Source organism: Motacilla alba, chromosome 5 (genome assembly GCF_015832195.1).
Source record: "Motacilla alba alba isolate MOTALB_02 chromosome 5, Motacilla_alba_V1.0_pri, whole genome shotgun sequence".
Lineage (NCBI taxonomy): Eukaryota > Metazoa > Chordata > Aves > Passeriformes > Motacillidae > Motacilla > Motacilla alba.
The window spans coordinates 2,540,605-2,565,928 of NC_052020.1; the positions used below are offsets into that span (position 1 = coordinate 2,540,605).

General features: G+C 43.5%; 2 protein-coding genes across 16 annotated transcripts in view; one reads left to right on the top strand and one right to left on the bottom strand.

The window, feature by feature from the left end:
• Positions 1–2,288: 2,288 nt before the first annotated feature.
• On the top strand, positions 2,289–6,479 carry DBX1 (developing brain homeobox 1). Its single transcript, XM_038138860.1, has 4 exons — positions 2,289–3,283; positions 3,760–3,861; positions 5,548–5,750; positions 6,102–6,479. The coding sequence occupies exons 1-4, from the start codon at positions 2,695–2,697 to the stop codon at positions 6,477–6,479; spliced, it is 1,272 nt and encodes a 423-aa protein (XP_037994788.1). The 5' UTR covers positions 2,289–2,694.
• A 9,007-nt stretch (positions 6,480–15,486) lies between these two features.
• NAV2 (neuron navigator 2) overlaps positions 15,487–25,324 on the bottom strand; it is a 373,713-nt gene continuing 363,875 nt past the window's right edge. For all 15 annotated transcript variants that reach the window (XM_038137694.1, XM_038137693.1, XM_038137689.1 and 12 more), the window contains 6 exons: positions 24,924–25,078; positions 24,444–24,515; positions 23,771–23,967; positions 23,456–23,574; positions 19,446–19,649; positions 15,487–19,117 (listed from right to left, as the gene is read on the bottom strand). In XM_038137694.1, coding sequence (XP_037993622.1) covers positions 18,992–19,117; positions 19,446–19,649; positions 23,456–23,574; positions 23,771–23,967; positions 24,444–24,515; positions 24,924–25,078 — 873 coding nt within the window. In that variant the 3' untranslated portion in view covers positions 15,487–18,991. The remainder of the gene's footprint in view (positions 19,118–19,445; positions 19,650–23,455; positions 23,575–23,770; positions 23,968–24,443; positions 24,516–24,923; positions 25,079–25,324) is intronic.

Consider the following 25,324-nt stretch of genomic DNA (forward strand, 5'->3'; position numbering starts at 1 on the left):
GTTCGGGCTCTTTTCCTAATTTTTTTTTTTTTTTTCCGTGACAAAGAAAGTGAGTGACTTTTAAGAAATAAATTTGAAGATAACGACATTAAAATGAATGGCAGGAAACACAAAACTGCCCGAGCATAGGTCAAACGGCATTAGTCACAGGTTTTATCCTGAGACATTAGAATTCCCTTTCTCTTAAATGATTACTGCCTTTGAAAAGAAACTTCCAAAGGAGATCTCTTAAAATAAGATCCTTTCGTCTGATTTCTTGGTTTCTTATGGTCTATCTTCCCTTTCAATAGATGTCTAGTCCCTTTTGCCGTGGTGCTTAAGGAATTCTTTATGAGTGTGCTTAGACGCATCACAAGGACCCGGGTCCACGCGTGCCCCAGCATGCGTTTGACCCAACCTTCCAGATAATGTCAGCCCCTCTTTTTTATAACCAGAGAAATTAGCAGCAGTTGGTCTATAGTGAGACAAAATGCCCCCAATGTATATGTAAAGAAAGGAGTAAATCATCTCAAAAGAAATGTATAATGACTGTAAAAAACGAAGTGTTCTCGGAACAGCCCGGGCGGAGCTCATTTGGGAAACGCCGGGATCGGGGAGCGGCTGCGAGAGGGGCAGGGAGCAGGGGACGGAGATGGCACCGGGAGCCCGCGGGGTGCCAGGTAATTATTTTATTGGGAAAGAACCAGCTTGCTTTTTCCATTCACTACCGTCCCGCTCTCTCGCTAAGTAACACCCCGACATCAGTGCTGCGCAAAAACGGGGCTTGTGATAAGCCCGGAGCGCCCTGGCTGGGGGTGAGGGGAGAGCTGAGCCCGGGGCAGGGCGGGGCAGCTCCCGCTCCCCCGGCACCCCCGGCACGGCCGAGCCTGAACGGGACGAGGGGCAGGTGGCGCGACTCGTCCGAGCCCCCTGCGCTCTGCCCACGCCTTCCTTCCCCTTTTTCTTTACCTGCTACGCATCAAGACCAACAAAACTGAGGACCGGGGGGAAAACTCCAGCGAGGTTTTATTTCAAAGTGATGCTTTCAGACGGCGGACCTTCCAAGTCAGGTCTGCAGGTGCTCGTCTGCTAGGGGCCGGCGAACAGCACCGGGAAAGCTTGTCAGGATCATAAGAGTTTCCAGGGCTGATTCCGTCCTCTCTAATAAATAACTTTTTGATTTGAATCAAGGGAGAGGTTTAACAGACTTTTTTTCTTCCCTAATGTGATATAAATCGCAGATGCACTTTTATTGAATGGTTAAAGCATCGACATGGAGATAATCAACACAAAACGTCTGGACAAAAACCATCGAGAGAAATAAAGCTGGTTAATAAGATTTTTGAGAAAGCTTTGTGTTAAAAAGTAAAAAGGGAAAACAGCTGAAGGTGACAGTTAGTTCATGGTTAATAGGATAAAGGCTGCATGGTTGAGCTGCACACTTCTGCTTGCAAAGGTTCAGACACACCAAAGGGCTGAATAGGGTGCTTTTTAAACATAGGACATTTAACACTTCTGTTATAATCTTTAACAGAGAAATCAGGTAAAACCACTCTCAATAGTCACTTTCATCACGCACCTCCAAAGGAAACTAACTACACTTGCGCCTATTTCCGTATTTGCCACCACAAACAAAACCTCTCTGCCAGAAAAATCCCTATTTGCTATTTTCCCGTTAGACGCTGCCATTTGTCCCTCGCACCAAAGTTAGGGGACGCCGGGCTCTGTCGCAGAGACACCTTCCTTCTGAGCAATACACCTTCCAAAATCCCGCACACAGGCGCAAATAAAAAGCGGTATGAGGTGAATTTGGCTGCTTCGTGCCATCGACACCGACACAGCCCAGAGTAGCTCAGACAACTTCAGCCAAATGGATTCAAATGCTACAAAGTTGTCTTCATTTTCACAGCTGGAGGGTAGCGATTCCCGCTATTTTGAACGTAGATAAGCTACAGAGGAGCAATAGACTGAGAACCCCGAAGGGGTTAGTTTGGCCCCACAAAGTGCACAGATCTCTCCTGTGTGCAATACTCAGATTTTGTGGGAGCAGAGTTCTCATCGACCACACCAAGGCTCACATTTCGGTCTGGGCAAACCTCTCGCCTGAGCACAAGTACACAAGACTTTTACGAAGCTCGGATCTTGAAAGGAGAGGTTGACACCTCAAATATGCCTTATTCCGGATCTTTGATGTGCAGATAGAAAATCAACCCATCTACACGCAGTAATTCTGCCTCATACTAATAGCAGCAGCAGAATATGTTCAAACTACGGTGGGATACACTCTCAAAACGTGTTTCTCCCTCAACAGAGCTTAGTTCCACGTTTTCATATTTGTATTTTCAAATCCCCAAAATCCGTGCTTTTCTGAGAGTCCGCAGATAAGTTTCTATGAATATTTATTGATTTATTTCCTAAACTCAGCAGGGGAGCGGCAAATAAATTTAGTGCTTTCTTTAAATAATTCCCTTTCTACGAGGCAAGATGTCATTTGAAACTTTTAAATAGGCATTTAATTAGCCTGTGTGTGTTGCCTCTGAACAAAACCCTGCTGGGAGCCTTTGGAGCGCTGTATTCCAAAGAGGCGGTCAATATGCAAAATTGATGACTACACTTTCTTTGTGGCGGGGCCATTGTGCCCTGGTTGCTTATGAAGTCTAATCCAATCATAAATTGCAGCCCCGGACCAATGGAGAAGCCGGGAGCTCGCCCTGAATGAAGCTCAAGTGGAGAACTTTGTTGAACCCCATTGTTGGGGCTGTCACTTTTGAAAGAGCCTCAGCGGGGCTGACCACTATAAAGCCCATGGTCCATGAGGAAGGGGCAGAGAGAACTCCGCCAGACTCGCTGGCTGGATCTTTACCAACCCAGGTTTGCAAAGCAGAAAACAAAAGCAAACAAACGAACAAGCAGGCGAGCGGCCCCAGCCCGGCTCCGCAGACGGCCCCTGCGATGATGTTCCCCAGCCTCATCGCCCCTCCAGCCGTCTACCCCAGCCTCCTCCGGCCGACCCCCACCCTCACCTTGCCTCAGTCGCTACAGTCGGCTTTTTCTAGCCATTCCAGCTTCCTGGTGGAAGATTTGATCCGGATCAGCAGGCCCACCAGCTACCTGCCCAGGACTGCCCCCCCCCCCAGTATGTCCCCCCCAACCTCGGCGGCCAGAACGGACTCAGGGACGCCGGAGCTCCCCAGCTCCACCACCGCCGGCTCCAGGAGGGTCTGTTCGCCACAGACTTCCAGCAGCGACTCCACTTTCCTGAAGTTTGGAGTCAACGCCATCCTCTCCTCCACGCCCCGAGCCGGTAAGCGGGGACAGCACGAGCCGCCGCCGGCCGCGGCTCCGGGCGCTGGGGACACGCGATCCGCAGAAAGGGGGTGACGGCCGAGGGGCAGCGCAGGGACCCGGGTTAGGAAAGGGAGGCAGGACCCAGTCCCGAGCTGCAGAGCCCTCTGGCATCGCTCGGGTTTCAAGGGCGAGTTTCCCGCTGCCGGCGGCAGGGACGGACGGGAGGAGCAGGCGGAGGGAGGGGTCCCAGAGACGAGGGGTCCCCCGGCCGTGTCTTCTGGCCGACCCTGTCCTCACGGGTGCCTCTTTGATGGCAAAACCAGCAGAAGTGCCTCTGTCCCTCGGCCCTTCCAAGTTCAGTCTGATTCCTTTATTTTTTCTAAAAGTACCACAGCATTGGTCTCCAGACCGAGTGACAGAAACCAGCCTTGCCATCGGTCGAATCCAACTGGCGGTTACCGTCCGATTAATTTGATTTTATTTATTTGCTAGAAACCTCCGCTGCGTTGCTTCAGAGCGTCCCGCCAAAGACTTTCTCCTTTCCGTACTTTGAAGGATCATTCCAGCCCTTTCTCAGATCTTCCTATTTCCCAGGTAGGTGTTTGAAATGTCCCTGTGTGCGGGCGGGTCCCTCTGCCGGGATAGCCTTGTGATTTCTCCCCGTCCCTGCCTTCCCCCCGGCGGGGTTATGCTGCAGTTCAGAGGTTGGAGGGAGTACAACATTCAAGCATCAGTCGCGCCAATTTGCTGCCCGATTTAGCGCGGGCAGTGACTGCCTGACATTCCCTGCCCGCTCCCCACGCTGATCCGCAAATTAGCGGGATTGTCACGGTCCTGAGGCGAGGCGGATCCCCTCTCCCTCCCTCCCTCCCTCCCTCCCTCCCTCCCTCCCTCCCTCCCTCCCTCCCTTCCTCCGTCTCTCCTGCCCGGCCCGGGAATGTTTCAGCACCACGAGGGACGGTCAGCTCCGCCGTCCGCGCTCCGCGCCCGCGCAGGGAAGCCGGGAGGGAGGGCAGAGGAACGGAGCCTGTCGGTGTACCCCAAACCTTTCCGCGTTACGGAAAGGTAACGCTCCCAAGGCTGCGGGAGCGCTGTGACTGCCCTGCTCCACCTCCGCCGCGTCCTTACCCTTTGCTCTATCACCTCCGCCGCCTACTAACCCTTCTGTCCTCCACCTTCCCGGTTACACTGTCAAACAACACGGAAAAGGAGAGAAAGCAGGCCACCAAGCTGTGATTGATACAGCACCGAAATATTATGATGCTGAGAGAACAATTTAAAAAAACCCCACTGAAGTCTAATTACACAAACAAGCTATGAATTTAAAAAGAAAACAGGGTAAGGGAGAGAGAAAAAAAATAACCCAAGCTCTTCTATTCATCCTCTGGATAATGGAATTTGCTTCCTTTCTCCAGCATGTGAATAGCCTAACAAAAACAACTTGAGCTTTATAAATAGCTTTTCATGTCCATTTAATGAAAATGATTTGGGGAAAGAGACGATTGTGCCATCAGTATTCTCCCGAGGAGCCTGGCATGCCGTTGTGTTTAGTTTGAAAGTGTAAATCTCTTTTGTTCCAATAATATATGGCGTTAGCTGCTTGTCCTCAGTCTTTTTCTGTTAGTTCATTACTACACAATTACCATTCACGCTTCATTAGCATCTCTGTCTCTCTTGGGGAGGTTCCCCCTCTCCTTTTTTTTTAAGGCGAAACTCTGCCCTTTTTTATCATACTAATGCCATTGGGAACCAGGCAGTGTGCTAATTAGCTGCAACTTTTCATGTCTTCGAATTGAATTCTCCAACTTTGGAGCAGGGGGCAGGGAGAGAGAAGAGATTATTATAAAAAGATGAATACTGATTGATCAAAACTGCATCTGAAGAGGAGCGGTTTTGTTCGGAATCAGAAAAGTCCTCATTTTCTGATTTTCAGCATAATAAAGCATCTGAAATGATAAAAGCATCTGAAAAAAAAAATCAAATGCTTCTGAGTGGGAGGGAGAGCTTTTTTATTATACCTCTATCTTAGCTGGTACGCCTCGCTTTGCCTTTTCAGGCCGGGGACCTTTGAATCTCCCAACAAAACCGGCCACCATTGACCCATTTTCTACATTTGAGTTGATAGATCTAATCCCGGCGATCACTGCCTGAAAGGGGGACTGTTGGTTAAGCCTAAAGCTCCTTTTCACGGCCCCAGGTCGATAAGTGCCCGCCCGAAGGGCGGGGAGGGATGGCGGGGGCCGGTCCCGCTCCGCTCAGTGCCGTGTGTCCCTCCCACAGCTGCCTCCGCCGTGGTCCCCATCCCTGGCACCTTCTCCTGGCCGCTGGCTGCCCGGGGCAAGCCCCGCCGGGGGATGCTGCGCCGCGCCGTCTTCTCCGACGTGCAGCGCAAGGCGCTGGAGAAGATGTTCCAGAAGCAGAAGTACATCAGCAAACCCGACAGAAAGAAGTTGGCGGCCAAGCTGGGCCTCAAGGACTCACAGGTGAGAGGGGCCCCGGGTGGGGGAGGGCAGAGGGTGTGTGGGGAGCCAAGATCCCCCACTCCCCGGGGGCAGCTTGAGAGAAGCAGAGGAGAAGAGGATGGGAGCAGAGAGAACATCCAAAGCAAGTTACAAGTGGTCAACAGAGCCAAAAATGTCATGATTCCCAGCTGGGTGAATAGAACCAGCCTGATTGCCCCTGAGCTCTCTCCTAGGCTCCTCAAAAGATCAGATTCTGTGACTCCTGTTAGCTTTAGTATGGGAATGTGCAGGGTTTTGAGAGTGCAGCCAAAATCACCTTTTCTGGTCCTGTTTCATTGAACTGTTTCACTTCTTTGTTGCTTTGTCCCCTAGGTGAAGATCTGGTTCCAGAATAGGAGGATGAAATGGAGGAACTCCAAAGAAAGAGAGCTCCTCTCCTCTGGTGGCTGCAGAGAACAGACCCTACCCACCAAGTTCAACCCTCACCCAGACCTCAGTGATGTAGGCAAGAAATGTTCAGGAGAGGAGGAGGAGGAGGAGGAGGAAGTTCCCCCTGTGTGCCCGCCCAGTCCCCAGCATCCCCTAACCTACCACCAGTCCCCAGAACATCTACACCTGAGGGACAGACTGGACTCCCAGATGTCTTCTTCTCCATCCCATTCTAGCAGCCCCAGCAAACCTTCAGACTTCTCAGACTCAGAGGAAGAGGATGATGAAGGGGAAGAAGAAGAGGAGATAACAGTATCTTAGATCACTTGCCTGCTCCTACCATCACATGAGGACACTGCAAAGATGTAAATAAACCAGAGTGCTATAAATTGAAGAGGTGCTGTCCCGCCCCAATGTCCACATGCTTCTTCAGTGCAGGTTCTTTATCACGATAGCTGCAAGACTTCCTTCTCACTGGTATTCCTCATTTGTTGCTCTGTGTAGAGGTTTTCATGTTGATAATACCTGCCCAACTTTTCATAACTCTCTCTGCTTAGCAATCAATAGTTGCTCAATTAGCTACCTTCTTCCAAAAAACAGACAACAGGCAGCTCCTGCCTGTACAGTAGGGACGAAAGGGAAATTTTCCTGTAGGAAAAGAAACTTCTTCCCCCAGATAAAAAAATAATCAAAAATACAATATAGACGGCATGACAATTTCTGTTAGCTTTCAAGTGAATTTCCAGCTACTATATTACTTCAGCTGCTACTGAAGACTTGTCAGATCTAGCAACACTTTCTTCCAAAATAAATAACCTTGAGGGACACAGACCAAGCTCTGCCTCCCTCCTCACCCCAAATGATGCCATGCTTGTGGAACAAATCCATCAAAATCCCTGGAATGATTTTGAAGGTATAATGCAAACATGCCCTGTGTAATGGAGGTCTTATATATTTATGATTTTTGTCTTAATTTATTCATCAATATTGTGTTCAAAGCACTGTCTAGCCCACCTTCTTGCCTACTTTTGTGCTTATTTTCCACTTTGCTTCTCCTATCCATGGTGTGGACAGAGGAAAGTGGATACATCTCTTTGATTTTTAACTGAACTTTGCTGTCTTTGCACAGCTTGTATGAACTGTACACTATTTTGTACACTTACTCTGTATGGGTGTTTTATACCAAGGTTATTGTCAATGATTATAACAATGGCTCAACAATGCTTCTCTCTTTTTTTTTTTAAATTAAATGACAGCTATACTACAGGTGAATGCAGCTGTGTAATTGTGTAACTTATAAAGAAACACTTTTATTTTGTATTTTACCATGTACAGACTCTAAATATGTATATATATTAAAGTGGATGATTGTCAAATAAAAAAGAAAGTAGATTTCCAGATTTGATCATTTGGTAGTACATGGTTCTAGATAACAGGTTGTTGTAGTTTGTGTCTGGGAGAGGAATCTACCTTTTTAGTGATTCAATAAGAATTTATCTGTTTCTAATTAATTGACTTAACAAAAATATCTACCTGCCTTTTAGCCAGGGAGCAGCTCTTCACACATCACTAGGATACTACAGTTTATGGACTGGAAGCAGGTAATTAATTAATTAATTCTTACAGGGTACAGAAACAGAACAAAAGAGATAAACTTACCTCTCCAGCCTCAAGTCCAGCCAAGGATTGTTACTATAACACCAGGCAAATCCATACCCACCCACCTCCTTTTTGTTTTTATATTTCTGCGATACACTACAGAAAATCAATGGGTTTTGCCTTGCATGCAGGTAGCAGAGCTTTTCTGAAACCGAGATTTCATTACAAAATTGCATTTATTTTCTGCTCCATGATCTTAATGTCCACCATTCATAACACACCAAAACAAAAGAAACAAATGCAGCAGAAATCCCCTGTGAGAGGAGAGCTGGCTCCCTCTCCACTTCACTGCCACAGCCACAAGGGAAGGTGTGAAAGAAGAGAGTGATTCCGTTTGGAACGGACCTACAAAAATCATCTAGTCCATCTTCAAGGCTGACCAAAAATGAAAAATGTTATTAAAGGGCATTGTCCAAAAGCCTCCTGAACGCTGCCAGGCACAGGGCATGACTACTCCCTGCTAGAAAGGCTGTTCCAGGTCTTTAACCTCTTTCTAATTGTACACATCAGAGCTGGGACATATTGTCACATTTCTCATCTTCTACCTCTCTGACACCTTGAAGTCATTAGCAATTGATAACACACGCCTGATATAGGTAGAATGGGAAAAGAGATGGAAAAGACACAGACAGTATTCATCCCAAAAAATACAGTGAAACAGCAAAAGGGCTTGTTGGGTTGGGTTTGTTGTGGTGTTGTTTTGTGAAAGCCATGCACAAAAGAAAAGCTAAACAAGGAATTCATTCACTGCTTCCCATAGGCAGGCTGATGTTCAGCCTTCCCCAGAGAGCAGGGTCCCATCATACAGAATGGTTACTTGGGAAGACAAACACCATTACTCCAAACATTCCCCCTCTTCCTTCTTCCCCCCAGTTTATATCCTGAGCCTGATGCCGTGTGGTCTGGAATATTCCTTTGGTCAGTTTGGGTCACCTGTCCTGGATGTGTCTCCTCCCACTCTCCCAGGCACCCCCAACTCCCTCATCAGTGAGACAAAACAGACAGCAGAGGAGGCCTTGGCTCTGTGCAAGCCCGGCTTAGCAATAACAAAAACATCTCTGTGTTATCGACGTTATTATTAATGTCTGTATTATTGTGCATTCAGTACAAATCCAAAGTAGAGCTCCCTACCAGCCACTGAAAGAAAACTTTGCCTCAGCCAAAACCAGCACATCCAGTAAGCATAAGGCTATAGTTAAGCAACCTATAAAGACAGATCTAATTCAAAACACAGTTTGTTTTTAAATCCAGTGGCTACTCCAGAGAGCACAGGTGCCATCACACATACTACAACACTCTAGAAAGGAACAAGTCCAAAATAAGAACAGGTATTGCTTGTACAAAACCCTCCCAATTCATTGCTCAACAGAAACTGCTGATCTTCTTATACCCTCTGTTCTTTGCATTTTCTCTGCAGTAGAAACGCTATCAAAAATAACTTTTTAATACTGCTTCTTTCAGCATGAGGGCTATTGCATCTTAGACTGCTAGACGAATAGCCTTACTAAAGGAAAAATACAATGGAATTGACATTTAACAGGGAAAAATCCTTACCCAAAATGTGACATTTATTAATCCTGTGGGAATCAGAAAAATAGAAACTTCCACAGACACAGATAAGTTTAATTTGGAGCCTTAGGAGAAGCTTAGATTGATATGAAAATACAACACACAGACATTAAGTAGAAAAATCATAAACTTATCTTTCTATAGTTGTAAGTAAGAATATACCTTAAGTAAATAAGAAAATGTTTAAGTAAGATGATGAAAAGTTTATAGTGTAGTAATGTAATAATATGAAATAGGTTAGGAATTTAGAGGTTATAACAAAAGCATATATCTGCATGTGAGACAGAATCCCATTAGGCAAAAGTATCCACAATGCAGCAAAATAAAGTAAAAGTAGTAGGTTAGAAAAGCAGAATAAACCTTGAGGCAACTATATTAATTTAGAAAGTTATGTATTGTCTTATAACAAAGAACTTGTAACTACTCTTGAGCTATAGCTGACAGCTTGCCCCTTTAAAATCTCCCAGCCTCTGAGGCTGATGTTTATCTGAACAATAAATCATTCTTAACCCAAAAATAGTCCCATCCCTTCATTAAAAGCAGCAACAATAATAAATCCTACACTTTATTCTTTTCTCCTTTCAGAGTCTTTTTTTCAATAACAAAAAAACATTGTGTCACTACTAAGCACAAACATTTGAGATTCAGGGATACCTTAATATGAAATTAAAGGGCTTGTTTTTATTTACCAACAGCTATCAGACTGCATGTATGGCTGCAGGAAGGGGACCTCCTTCTCCAACACTTCCCTTGTACACTCTGAATGAAGAATCCAGAGCTGACAGCTACCATGGGATGGCTCACATGGCGCAGCTGCACCAAGGGAAGTACTGCAGAACTAGCTACCCTTTTTCTAATCTAATGTCAAAGGCATAAACTTATTCTCTTTCCTCAAATGTGGAGAGATACTAGTCACATTAGGAGGATCTAGTGGCAGCTGGGTTGTCCTGGTGTGCCTGGCATTGGGAGTTCAGCTTGGGTGTATTTCTGAGAGCAAAATGTTCCATTATTTGATGTTAACAGCCAGAATGTTGGAGGCAACCGCCCTCATTCTCTCTCTCTCTCTCTCTCTCTCTCTCTCTCTCTCTCTCTCTCTCTCTCTATTTTTAACACAGCCATCTGTATGCTTTGGGAGAGGAGGTAAGATGATAAGAAGCCTTTCCTGCCTTGATGGAGATGGAATGGTTTCCATAATGACGAGCAGCATCCAGAGTTTTGGAAACTCTGGTAATCCCATGTGTAATACACTCCCATAACAACCTCTGCTTTAGGATATCAAAGAGCTCTTTTTAGTGACCCAGCAGCCCAGAGGTCTTGTGTGTATTTTCTTCCTTCTCAGAGACAGGAAGGACATCTCCCAGACTGGGGAATGGATAAGGCAGGGAGGGGTGGGTCTTTGATTTGATCAGGGCAGCAAATCCTCAACTATTTTATCCCTTAAGAAACCAGCTGGTCCTACATCAGTGCCTGCCAGCATGGGAGAGTGGCTTTTGGACAGGGGGAGAAAAGGAAATAAATCACTTTCTTGGGGAGTCTGTGCTGTTGCTGCCTGCAGAGCTGTGGGTCACAGACCTGGAGTATGTCCCTCTGGTCCTACACCCTGGTCCAATGGCTTCTTGAGCAATGTCCTGCACAAATGGGGAAGCTGGAAGTGTTTTCACCCAGCCACAGCCAGGCAGACAAGGCTCCTGCACAGCCCTTTACTGGGAGCAGGTTGAGTAAAAAATAAAAATAAAAATTAAAACCAAACCAAACCAAACCAAAACAAAAAACCCCCACCACCATCACAACAACAACAACAACAACAACAACATACCAACAAAAAAGCCCCAAAAAAACCTAATTCGAAGAACACCTGTCATCCAGGAAAGTTTGAACATTACAATAACCTTAAAGAGGTTAAGTAGAGCACATGATCCACGGTCATAGTTTTCAGAAGCAACCAGCAAAGGCTGAGGGTGATGACAGGATAATAACCCCAACCAGTCCTAAACCCCCATCCTACAGGAAACTAGCTTGGTTTGAAGAGACCCAAATTCAGTCCTGGAAAACACTGATGGTATTTAAAACCATTTGCTGGGAAGTTCAAGGTGGGGTTTGACAACAAGCTGTGGGCTCTGTTATTGTGAGGAGCAACTAGGTACTCTCACTGCTGGCTGTGCTCCCTCCCCAGCCCAGCCATGTGCCAGTGCTGGGAGCAGAAGTGATCAGACTGAAGAGCAGAAATGGATCTGTTCCCTGGATTTGCTTTTCTAGCAGCTGGAACTGCCCCACTGCTGTGTCTGAGGAGCACATGGCTCAGCAAGGATGGCAAAGGCCATCCCATCTGCTGGCCCTTATTAAGCGACCGAACTGGACATCTTCAGAGCTCTTGTGTTTTTGAACCAAGATTGAATTGATACAAGTAAATAATGTCCTTCAAGCGCCAAAACCCACATCAGCACCACTTTCCCATATGACAGGTGTGGGGCCTCAGCAGCGTGGGGCCTCACAGGAGTGCCATTACTTGACATGCACAAGTGCCAGGTGTGCTGCTTTACCTGATTTTCCCTCCCATGCAACCAGCGAAGGGCTAAAATACTTCATAAAATCATACAACAGCGAAGGTTGGAAGACATCTGGAAAGATCCTCTGGTCCAGCCTTTTGAGTGAAAGGGAATCTAGGTGAGGAATATTACCCTGATCAACCATATTTTGGAAAACCTCTATCAATGGGGACTCTACCATATCCTTGAGGAGATTGTTCCACAGAATGATTGTTCTTTCTGTAAAAAATATCATTGTGATAGCAAGATAAAACCTCTCCTGGTGCAACTTGTAGCCATTGTTACTTGTCTTCTCCATGTGGTTCCTTGTGAAAAGAGAGCATCCATCCCCTTTTTGGCTGCTCTTGAGGTACTGAAGTCCTGCAATGAGGGCCTCGATTTTCTTCAGGAGGAGACTCAACTGTTTCAGTCTTTCTTCACATGACAGGTTCTCATACCCTTCCTAGGTTTAGCCAAGCTTAGCCTTGCTAAATACAGCTTTGTATACCAAACAAGGTTCTTGTACTCCTTGATGGTATTTGGCCACCTTCCCATGGTCAGTATTTATCTTTTTTTTTTTTTTTTTTTGGTGTGTGTGTGTTTAAACACATCTCAAGGCTCCCTGCTAAGCCAGGGTGGTCTCCTGCTCTGCTTTCTCCCTCTCCCTTTGTAGGGGTTGGACTGTTCCTGAGTAACTCCCAGCCCTTATAAGCTCTCCATGGATGCTTCCCACAGACCCTTACAGCTGGGCTCTGAGTATATGGAAGTTTCAGGAGTGGAAGTTTCAGTGCTTCTGAAATCCAGAGGTTTTGTCCTATCAGCTGTCTTCAGTGTTCTTAGCAGGATCTGAAACTTCACAATGTTATTATCATTATAGCCAAGGCCACCACTGATAGTTATGCAGTAAAGTAAATATAATCAGGTAGGTTGTGAGCACTAAATCCAGCCAGCAATGGGCTGTTCTGAGTCAGCATGTCCAGCATTTGCAGCAGGAAGCATTTCTCAGAATTTTCCAGGATCCTCTTGGATGACGTGGGCACTCCTGTGCAGAAATAGATTAACAGTCAGGACTGATTTGGGACCGGAGGTCAGTGGTCTGGCAGAAAATGTGAAGCTGAAAATTGTGCAATAAGATTGTCAGAAATCCTGTTGTGGATGAGGATTAGCGGCTCACACAGATCTTAGCTCATGAGCTTGTTCCTTCCCCACTGGGCTTGGGCTTTGTGTCCTAACTCCTCTTTTGCACTTGGTGGTGCTGGTTCATCACAATCCAAATAAAAAGGCACTCAGGCCTGGTGAGGGAGGCATCAAATGCTATTTGTTAGAGAGAACACTGCAAGATGGGAGCAGAAACAATCTTCTGTCCCTTAGATGCCGAGAATCCCCAGCAGAACAGCATCCACACACAGCATCCTGGCCACACCCCACCCACCGGTGTGGGCATTCAAGGTATTACAGGAGGGGGTTTTCTCACAGCAAAAGAACTCTATTAACCCTTTCTGCTGTCAAACAGAAAGGATGTACCCATGAGACCTTCTTGCTGCATGGTCAGACAAAGCCAAGGACACACAGATGGCTCAGCCCCATGACCAGCAGGAGCTGCGTGTCTCCCTGTTAGAGTGGCCTGAGCTGGTCCTATGGACAAGGGCTCTGTGCATCACAACCCAGGTCTGGAGGCCAGCCTGTCCTTGAAGCACAGCACAGCCCTGGCCATACTCAGGCTCCCTGACATGCAGATCATCTGATCCTTGATCTACAAAGAGCTTTCAGTCAGGATCTCAGTGGAACCACGACCTCTTCCCATCTGCCTGTGGATCCCATTTCACGTAAGATCCTTCAGACTTCCTAATTGGCTAGCCCCACATGGGTGGAGGAGAAATTACCCATATTTAGCCAGAACATGGTCTGCACTCCCTGTAACATCTCTCAAGCTTCTGAGCAAATCAAAAATACCTGTGACTGAGCAACCTGCTCTCACAGAAAATGTCCCAGGTCATTGAAGGGGGTTGGACTAGATGACCTCTAAAGGTCCTTTCCAGCCCAAACCATCCTATGATTGAGGAAGGAGAGAGGAACATGGATTTCTGTGTGTGGCTAAACCAACCAGATGATGATGGGGAAGGATTTGCCTACAGTCAGCCCCAATGCCAGGGGCGAAGATGGAAGCTGTTCTCAGCTGCTGTGCTCTGCTCTAACCCCCAAAAGCCCAGATTAAACATCCACATTAGAAACCACAGATAACCCTCAGTTACCACAGACCTCAATGTCAGAATCCTGGGCATCAGTTAAGTAGTGAAATGGACAGAAAGTGAGGAATGGAGGATGGGAGCCTGCAGAGTATCAGGAGGAATTTCCTCTCTGGTTCTTGAGAGGAGTATTCCAAAGTACCAGTGGAAAAGATCAGAGGAGTGAGAAAGGTGTAAATACGTCACATGCTGCAGACTGAGTTTATAGAATGACTCCAGAGAATTTCCCATTTCCACTGCAGAAAGGAAGTCAGCACTGATCCTATGGCACTGAGAAATGAGATGGATCCAGGAAGGACATAAAATGAAAGAGGATGTTAGAAACAAAAAAAAAAAAAAAGTGGGAAAATACAGGTTAAAGAGAAGATGAGGTAAAGGAAAGAAAAAGTCAAGACAAATGTAGGTAAGATAAGTAAAGACAGTGTGAATAGAGCAGAGAAAAGAATAATGCAGGAAAGGGACAGGGCAGCCAAAAAAGGAAAGGAAGGGAAGAATTCCTGAGAAATAGTAAGCATTTTGGTAGTCCAGTATGGATTCAAAAGTTGTCCAAGATCATGGCTGAAGCATTTTCCAGGACCAAGTATAGAACATGCAATTCTGTGAATCAAAAGAAGTTTACAGAACACAGAAAAATGTGCTTGAGCATGTCCAAAGCAATTCTGCCTCTGGACAACTGCTGTGGAGGACAGACAATGCCCACATTACAGACCAGCTCTGAGCTACCATTTACACTGCTGTGTCATTAAGAGTATTTTTGGATTGAACAAATGATCATCATTTTTCAGCAGAGCTTCTCTTTCTATTTTCTTTGAAATTTTCTACATGTGAATCTGTCCTACCTACATTATCATTCAAACAGGTGATAAGTGGACAAGGAACTGTCAAAAAAGAAATATGAAGAAGTAAATCTCTAGGAAAAAAACCCCAAACCCCCTTGATTTTAAGTGCAGAGGTCTTTGCATTTATCCTTTTTGAATAAAGAACTTTTACCATTTTTTTTTTAGTCAGAGTATTTATTTGTCATGAAGGATAGTAGTTTCCTACATGTTTTTACTGACTGTGTATTTATTACTGTATAACCACAATGTCTCTATCAAATGGGTGAAGAGAAAATTGGAATACCGTGTGGAATGTGAAGGTTGTCCAGAGGGGTGGAAGATGCCCCTGGACATTCCAGGCTAGATTGGATGGGCAGGTGAGGGCTGTTGGCAGCTCCTCACAAGTACTTAATAAAGCCAACAAAACCAAAGGAGTGAACCCCATGATCTGCAAATGAAAAATCATAAAATGGTGATTAGGAAGGAATAGAAAGTTCTGGGAAGCCACAAATCTGAATAAATAAGCATCAATTTTATTGAATAATGAATAATTTAAGACTGGTACAATCATCAGCTTTATTCTCCATGACACGGGGTGGGGAAGGGGTAGAAAAAGGGAGAGTGAGATAGGGGAGGCATGATCTCAAACAGACCATTCACAAATTCCAATCCTAAATGAGAACTGAAAATTAAATAGGGAGAGGAGCAAATGGAAAACATCATAAACGTACACAAAATACTCAATTCCTAGTTTTCTCTTTAAAAATGGCTAGAAAAAATTCATCAAAATGCAGCACTTTTAATCAAATATTTACATTTCTATGTTACAATGAAAAAATGTACATCTTATAGAACATATTTCATAAACTGTTCCACTGGAAACGACTAGATCAAAACAGCAACCTTCCATTTAATATCAACAAAGATTTTTTTTCTTTGTTTTTGTATATTATTTTTTTCTTGAAAGAAAATTGCCACATTTAGACAAGATTTCATACACATAATATCGAAGTTAAGCATCAACAATGAAGTATCAAGTTTGCTTCTTTCAAAATGTACAAAAAACTAACCAACCCCCTCCCTCCCCTTCCCCAAATAAACCACATGTCATTTATGGCCTGTATATTCTTGGCGATTCTGAAAAAAAGAAAATGGTTTATTCTCTCAATTTATAACTCAACACGAATGTTGCATAGAATCTTGCATTTCTCGTTGATATTTTTTTTTAAACAAGCCAACTTTGTAAGGAGGAGAAAAAAGAAAAAAGAAAAGAAGTGTTTTGAAAAAGCTTTAAATGAGAAGAAAGTCACCTAAAGAAAGACGTAATCTATGAAAAGTCTTGATAAAAACTAAGACGTGTGCACAACAGGTAACCCTGCTTCCCAAAGTTTCAGAAAAGACATGGAATATTGTGATGCTCAGAATGACTAGCCTATTCAAAATTGCCTCTCTCACTTTAAGCCAAGCTAGTGTCAATAAAAAAGAAGAGATAACAGAAATTTCTTCCTGAGCTTAAGCACAGGATTAAACATGAGAAAAAAAAAATACCCCGTTCCCCACAAATAAAGCACTACTTTAAACACGTCTTTTAGTACTCAGTTAAAGGTCAACCAAGACATTTTCTAGGATATCAAGTCCATTTAAAGCCCTAGCACTGCAACTGGATTTTTTTTTTTACAGGCACATGCTCTGTCTGCATGGATTCAGTTGGGTACCAAAATTCACAGTAGTAGCAGGTAAAGTTAGTGCTGGGAAGCAGAATTGTCAAGACTATTGGAAAAATTAACTTCTCTCAAACTCATCATCAGCATGCTAAGGATTTGATTCCATACAGATCTAACCCATTTTTTTACAGTACCAAGAACTGGATTAGGGAAACTGGCTGAGTAACCTCTGTTATTCCATTCAGTGAAATAATGAAATCAGAGTTCATAAGGTGAAAACAGTAACAACACCAAGCTCTTCCCCCCTTCATTAAAATATTTAAATTTTTCCTTTTACAATATTTTTCTTTAAAAAAAAAAAATCATCAGCACTTAAAAGTTGTAACAGGAGCAGATTCAAGACCAGCTTAGTAAGACAAAGTACAGTTATATTACAGAAAGTCATGAGGTATAATAAAACCATCCTCTCAAGCTGAGCCAAAGAAGCATGAACTTGTTTGTTATGTTCCTTTAAACCCACAAGCTCTTTGTAGTAAGATTTCTTTCTGTACATTGAAAACCATCAATTTCTGTAATTTATTAGAGTTGAAAAGCTTCTTTTGTCCCTCCTGCATGGATCAGTGATTTGTTAGCTGGGGATTGATATGAACCTGAAACGTTATCTCATTTCTCTCCTTTTTTTGTCACATTAAACAAATTCTAGTATCTCATACAAACAATATTCACAGCAACTTATGATATTTCAAGAGATGACTTTAGCCCTGTTTCTTTAAATAAAATCCCATAATATACAGCACTAATTTAATCAAACACAATTAGTACAAAATAAGGCATCACTTTTAAAAGTCAGCACCAGAGGAGAGCTGGAAAGGCTCATAAGAATCCCTCCTGAGGAGTGAGGTGTTGGCTGAGGTACAGCTGATGTGCTGGAGGTGATGGTGTCACCAGGAAAGTGCAACTCTTTGGGAGGTATTCTTCTTCCCCAACACAAGTACAAGCCTTAACACTGATCATGTTGGTGTGTGCGTTCACAGAGGAGGAGAAACCAAACCACGTTCACAGCTCTGCCACAACTCCAAAGCATGGCACAGCTAAGCTCAAAAGACACAGTACTCAGTACCTTATCTTTTTTTTATTTCCCAGACCTGAATACTGCTGAAATGCTTTTTTTTTAACTTTGCAATTAAAAAGAAAATTTATGGAAATACTGTCACCAGAGTAGCACTGGAACTGCCACAGAGCTGAATTTTAATTAACCCCATTATGGTTGTGCTGATTGGAATGAAACCTCTGAACAAAACCCAAAGTTTTCTAAAAACAGCTGTCACATTTAATAGCAAGAATCAAAAACTGAAAGTCTGACTCATCCCTTTGCAGGGGTGTAGCTCACTTCTGTGTACAGAGCTCACCATGCCTGTGCACTGCCAAGGGTCCTCTGGAGCTATAGTACTCCATGGGCACAGCCCTGCTACTGACTTCTGTGAAGGAGGGAAGCCCCCTCTCCTCAGAGTGAATTAGTGGGGTGCAAACACCATAGAAGTCAGCCCAGCTGGTGGTGTGGATGTAAGTGGGAAGTGAATTGGGCCCTGACTAGCAAAAGGCTACCTGTTTTTTCATTTGTAGGAGGATTGATTGCTACACAGTGTTTGAAAAAAAACCTGATTTGTTCAGACCATATACATATTTTTATATATTCCTATTTATACATATAATCTTTATAAACACACAATGAAAGAAAACCAAGGTCTCAGACTGGCAAGGAGAGCAGCGCTTTTTGTTTTAGTTTCTTTTTTTCCTTTTCTCTTTTTTTAATATTTATTCAAACTTCCCTGTTTTGCAGCTTTGCCTGCATTGAGTATTATTAGGAGGCAAGCGATATTGTTATAGCACCAGAACTATATGAAGCTGAGTTTAACCCACAAAGCTGATTGGTAAATGTCCAGCCCTCACATAAATGTGTTTGGTCAGAAGCAGCATAGGCAAATACTCCCTCTCCCCTCTCTTTCCAGACAGTACATGGCACAAAGCTGCTCGCTTCACAGCTGTGAAACTGCCCCCACCCCAGTCCCTTCAACTTGGTAATGATGATTATTTTTAACATCTTCAGGATCTTAGGCATGAGAGCTTACAGCAACTAAAAAGAAGGAAATAAAGGGGTAGTGCAGTTCTCATCATTGTCAAAAAAAACCAATAAAAAGGTCACTTGGGTTGCCTGCACCCAGGTTCAAGATTGCTCCAAGTGTCTTGTTCTTGCAGCTCTAAATACTGAGATCCCAGCCCAGGAATGTGTTCTTTTCAGCATTCTGTGATCAGGGCTCTTGCCAAGTGGAAACAACTTCTGTCTGAGGGACATCACAACGTTGACTCCAGAGAGGAATCCAGGATGTCATCGTGATGGCTGTTGCTGTTGGAGTCGCTGTCATAACTCTGGGGACTGGAGTAGTTGGCTGCCTCCTGGAGTCTCATTAGCATGTTCATCTGCAGAGCCAAGGAAGTTCATGATTATTTGTATTTTGAGGTAGGAACAACATTAACTCCACATGACAGCTACAGGGGTATTCACTTTGCCAGTGGGCAAGGAAGGAAAGGGAGAAACAAGCAGGGGCAATAATGTTGAGACTCAGAACAGACATATTGACTGTAAATCAGAGCAGCATTCAAGTTACTGGTAAAACACAGCTTTTCCAGTAAAGGAGAAAATGAGACGACTGAAGGGATTAGTCTACAGCCACAGACCAGTTCCTGTTTCCAATCCCTAGAAACAAGGCAAATGAAAGAGTTCTGCTGTTCAGAAATGAGAGCTTACCAGAGGATCTCCTTCAGCATCACTCACTGGAACTTGTTTGCTGGTGGAGCCTTCCCGGGACACGGAGTAGCCATCAAAGCCCACATCCTCAGGCCGCAGCTGGAGCAGAGGAGGCCACTCGTGGTGCTGGGGACTGGCTGCCCAGGGGTAGGTGTCCATCACCCACTTGGCAGGATCCTCCCAGGGCGCTCTCCTCCCATACAACTGAAAGAGCACAAAACCATGTCAAACATTCCAACCATCTCATCCACTGCCTACCTACTCAAAATGAACGTACCATGGTTCTTGTGCTGCAGGAAACACTTTGCAAGCAGGACTGAATGTGAGAGTTTCCTTACCCTAAACACACACAAAACCCTTTGTCATGGCACTGATTTGGAAGGAGCTGACCACCTTCTCCAAGACTGCAGTGCCCTTCTCTTGTCACCAGCTGAAGGAAGAAATGCCTGAAAATAACATCGCCTAATTAAGTCAACTTAAAAAACATCAGCACACAAAAGAAGCCATCAGTGCTGACATCTGGATTCCACTGGCAGCTGCCTTACAAACTGCCATCCATGGAATGTGGAGGAGGAAATGTGAGATCTGTCATCAGGCAAGAATGATGGATGTCAAGTCATAAAGTTTTCAAGTCAGATTTTTTTCGTGTTCAACCAAGAAAAAGTACCAGCAGCATTTGTCCATGCTCAGGTTCTTAGGAAGCCAAGCTCTGCTTCAAAAGTGTTTTTCTAGATGGAACAGACTACACTACTGAATCCCAATGTATTCTTCTCTATTCTGTTTGTCTTAGCTAGAAAACACATTCATTTGAATGCTTCATTGTCGGGTCTCACCCCCGGAGGGTGACCCCGAAAGATGGAAAAGTCTCTCCTCCAACCCGTGCCTTCGAAGAAAGACTCAGTAGTCTTCTGTTGTCTGGTCTCAAGGTAGTTTATTGTTGGTTATCTAAAAGATTCTCCTCCTGAACTGCTGTGGCCCGTTCAGCAGGTCAGACAAAGGCACACTGCCCTCCCAGGGGGCTGGTGCCATCTTTTATATCATATATTACGTGTTACATGTTTATGCTTTTTCCCCAATGCCTACTATCTATATTGAATGGTGACTTTCTACTCTAAACCAATCTGTGAGTGCCAACATCACCAAAGACATGGAGGCTAGGAAGGAGAAAGAAAGAGGACAGGGCACACCCAAATTCCTCCATCTTAAAACTCCTGACCCCCATGTACAAAACTTGGACCCCTGCGTACAAGGCTTAAAACCCCCCTGTACAGCACTCTAAAATCCTTCCTTTCACTTCGTGACTACTTCTACTACAATACCTAAACTTTTGTGACTTCTTGTTCGTCCTGCAAAGTTGGTAAATTGTTCCATGGGTCGGATTCAAAGCCACAGGGGTTTCTGGCTGCATGCCAGGGTCTCAGATGCTTCTGACCTGGGTCTGGAACATCCGAGAATGTCTGTGGGACATTCTGAGTTCCGACACTTCATGACTTCCAAAAGCATAAATACAACTACAAGTGGCTTTAAAACATTTATTTCCACTTTATGAATATCACCATCAACATCCTTCAGCAACTGGTGCTTGTCTCTGACATTTTGTCACTGTCCCCTTCTTTTATCCCCCTGCACAAGGGTAAAAACAATGGTCTAGCAAAGAAATTCACCAGTTCTCTGATGGATCTAGGACCATCTCACTTTCCTCAATACTATTTCTCCATGGTATGTTTTTTGTGGGTTTAGATTTTGCATGCACAAAGTATTAAAGTGCTATGAACACCAACGCGTGGTGTGCTGTGAAGCAGGAGAGCGCACAGGTGCCAGCAGATGGTGCTAGGCAATCTGAAACAGAGCCTCCTCCACAGCCCGGACCCTTCATCCTTCAGCATACTTTATCTTCCCAGCTTCAAGATGAGGCCAATCAGATTTCCTATTTTAACCTTGTTCTCAAATTTGCAATGATACATGTCATTTGGTAAGCGGTGAGGATTTTCTATTTTTCACATTTTTTCTCCTGCAAAACTCTGAGTGGATCTGAGTTCAGGAGAGATTAAATGACTCACCAACCATGGCAACCAGGTCTGTCCACCCCTCCCTCTGGCACATTTTCCAGGGAGCAAGTCATGGGACAAGGATGGAACAGGTTGCTCCACAAAGCATGAAAGAAAAATCACTGGAGTATGAGTGACAGTGGCAGGAAGTCACAAGGACTCTGGGTCCTCTTTTTGCTGGTGCTTCATTCTGTACTGATAGACCAAGCAGGAAGAACTTGGGTTTTATACAACCTTCTAGTTTTCACATCCCTGTTTTGAAGAACTAAACAAGTCAGCTTCCATTATTGCTTCCAGGGAGCAATTATTGTAAGGATTCATTTGGTTTGTTTGTATTTGACCCAAAATAATTCTCTAAATGAGAAACAGAAATATAAAAATAGATGAGAGCAGATCCACAGAGATCAGAGCGAAATTAGGAGTCCACATTTCCTTTCTGGAAGGCAATTTCAGGAAAGAAGATGTGCTCTCAGATGAGTCTTTGTGGGCATGAGGAAGAGAAAACAGCCCCAGATGAAACCCACCTTTCTAGCATTAGCTTGTTCATTAGCACCACTCGGGCTACTCTTCAAGTACTAAAGTGCATCTTCTTATCCATCAACCAAACAAAAGAGAAATTATTTAAATAGGGATGAATTAATGCAATTTGGGGAAATGGGGCTGAAGGCGATAAAGATTCTAAAGCACAGTGAGAAACTGAAGTCCTTACACCTGCAAAATAAGCCACTCAAATACTCTAAGCAAAGATGGAGATACTGGGCAGAACAAGGAAGCAAAGGGATGGTTTTATCAATTACTCTCTCTCCACTTCCATTACTAATTTTTCAATGCTTTCCACATGTACTGATCAATGATATGAGAGCTCCAAAACCCAGTACAAGGAGCTCATCATTACTGTGAGTATCAGTTTTCTCCATTTTAAGAGCAAGCAAAATCACCCGCTCTCCTTTCTCTTGTTTTAGGTTGGAAAGATTCATGATTCCCATTACCTTGCTTTAAAACAGGTTTCATGTAAAATGATTCTCCTGTTCTATTTCTAGTAAAGTTCCTGAGTGTGTTTTGTACTGCAGGACCTATTGCTTTCCTTACAGCTAAGAGTCTACCACAATTGTCCCAAAAAGAGTAAGGTCTCCAAGTACTGGCAAATTTCAAATGGAGCTGCCCAAATTGTACCCAAAACGTGGAGAATTCATGTATTTCACAATTTTTTAAAAAGCCATTAGTAAAAGATTAGTTCTAAACCATATTTTAAAGGAGATGCTGCTGGGCTTCTTCTGTGAACAAAGAGCTGGTTATTAAAAAAACCTCCTTTCTTCCCCTACCTACATGGCAAGTCCGTAGCAATTCTCTGCTGAACCCCGCTCCTGATTCCAAGAAGCTTCATAGTCATACAGACACCAAAAACTAATCCAAATTGCCAGATTATGAATCAGTTACTAAACACAGACAATCAATGATGATTTCACTTCATCCTCTGAAGGAATCTACTAAAAAGATCATCTTAAATACTGAGAAGTAATCAAAATGTCACTGATACTGCTCCTGTCACTCATGTATATATTCTCTTCATGCAAAGCTTTGTTTCTATGCTGAAAGATTTGATTTCCAAAGGAAAATCCTGTGTAACACAGTTAATGATGACAAGCATATTTCTTTGATGTACAGGATAATTTTAAGGTGTGCTTCTGGAAGTCAGTATTGAAAATTATTTGTACGTCTAACTCCCCCCACTGCAAACATCAGCAGTTTGGCATCTGATCACTTCTTCCACTCTCTACTTCAAAACTGCTTGAAGAGACTAATTCTGCCTGAAATTATTGACAACTCTGGTTACATTTCCACTGACATGCAGATATTCAACAGGCAAGGTTGTATCTACAGAAAATGTTGCCACTACTGAGTTTTGTTGCCTTTTGAACAGATGCCATTCTAGACCTATGATTTTTCCCTTTGCCTGCTCACCTGTAGCCCTTCTCTTACTGCCTCCAGAAGATATGGAATGATGGAGTAGTTCCACAAGTCAGTGAACCAAACTCTAGAACCATCTACATCTATTGGACAGGAAAGGAAGAGCCGTGGACCTGGAGAGGGAAATTCAGATATTACACTCAAATCACAAGCACAATAAGCATCAAAAATAGGGTGATGACATCTAAAAGCAGGGTTTTAAAGAAAACCTTTTTTACGTGACCCAGCACAAGGGAATATACAAAGATACGCCTGATATACAAGGAAATAAAATACATATATTTACATATGCCTGGGCAGAGTACTTACCAATAGTAACATCAGAGGAGCTGTGAGCCTCCAAGAATTTGTTCAGATGTTGCCAGACCTTGGGAATCCAATCAATAATCTTAACCAGCTCTGCATTCCTCATCCTGCCACTGATCTCTGTTTCAATCAGTTTTCTTCTCAGGAAACGGCTGAGGAAGCCTTTGACTGGCTCAGTGTGGTTTGCACATAGCACCCATCTATGGCACAACAGCAGAAATGGACTTTATTTCTCTTCCATGCTACTGAGTGTAACTATTCCTGACTACATTTCTCTTCTTATTTCCAGATTATCAGGATCAAAATGGGCTATTCCAGTCATACATGTTTTTCAGCAAAAGTTACTTGGGAATATTTCACTAGATGAGCCAATTTTTATTGTGCATCGTTTCAGCTCATTTCTCAATAATCTGCTTTGCCTAGATATTGTCTTACTGAAAATCTGGTAGAAAATCAAATATCTTAACAATTCTCTATAAAATAAAAGCTTTATGAACCCAGTTCCTTTAATGACAGCACCATAACCAAGCTGAACATGTCAGGGAGCAACCAGGAGCAAATGGCATTTCTCTCTCCCTTTGCTATTTCAGCTGATAAGAACAATTTCAAATGACTCAGTAGCCTTTACTCCTCTGCCAGCCTACAAGCATAAATGAGAAACATGAATAAACAGTACCTGAAATTATGGTGAAGTTGAAGATTAGGTGTGGAGGAGGTGGCTTGGTTCATTGTTCCAATAATATATGGACTATTGGGAGAAAATGATCAAGCAAATCAAACTTGTGAACTTTGAAAAACAAATTTTAAGAAAATATGAACATTAAAAAAGGTAATTCAAAACTCTTTTGTCAAAGAAGGTTTTGTAGTTATTTATCACCAAATTCTCTACGGAGATTCTGTGAACATTAAATTCTGGAAGCAAACCAGAAGTCCCAAAACAGGACCTTCCACTACAAATGGGGTTTTACTACTAATAATCTACATCATGAAGCAAATACAACTACTTTATGGACAACCCGCTCATTTTCCTCCACATTACTAAATTAATGTAGGCTTTGCTTTTGTGTGATTGGATTTTGCAGGAGCAGTGCTCTGAGTACAGGATTAACATTTGCAATGTTGTGTTATGTGTTGTGTTATGATACTATTTCTTTACCATTTGTGGTACTTGCAGTTTAGGAGTCCATTAAAGATCTCTCCTAGGGAGCTAACATGGTGCAGATTATCCAAAATGATGACAAGAGGCATATCCACGGCATTATTTTCACTGTTGCACTGGTCTGCCAGGTTGGACAGGTACTGGCGGAGCTCCTGCAAAGCAGATATAAAGAAAAGAAACAAAAAAACTTATTTTTCTTCACATTTCTTAAAAAATCAATTAAGATAAATAAGCTTGGTAACAAAATCTAAAGCAAAAGAGTCTGACATCTAAAAAATCACATTTCTCCTTAACAATTTCTCATTTTCTATGAGAAAACACAAGATATGGTTTTCTTTCTCTTTTGTAAGTTATGCTGAAGACTCAGAGACTGTGACAGAAATTCTGTGTGAGATAAG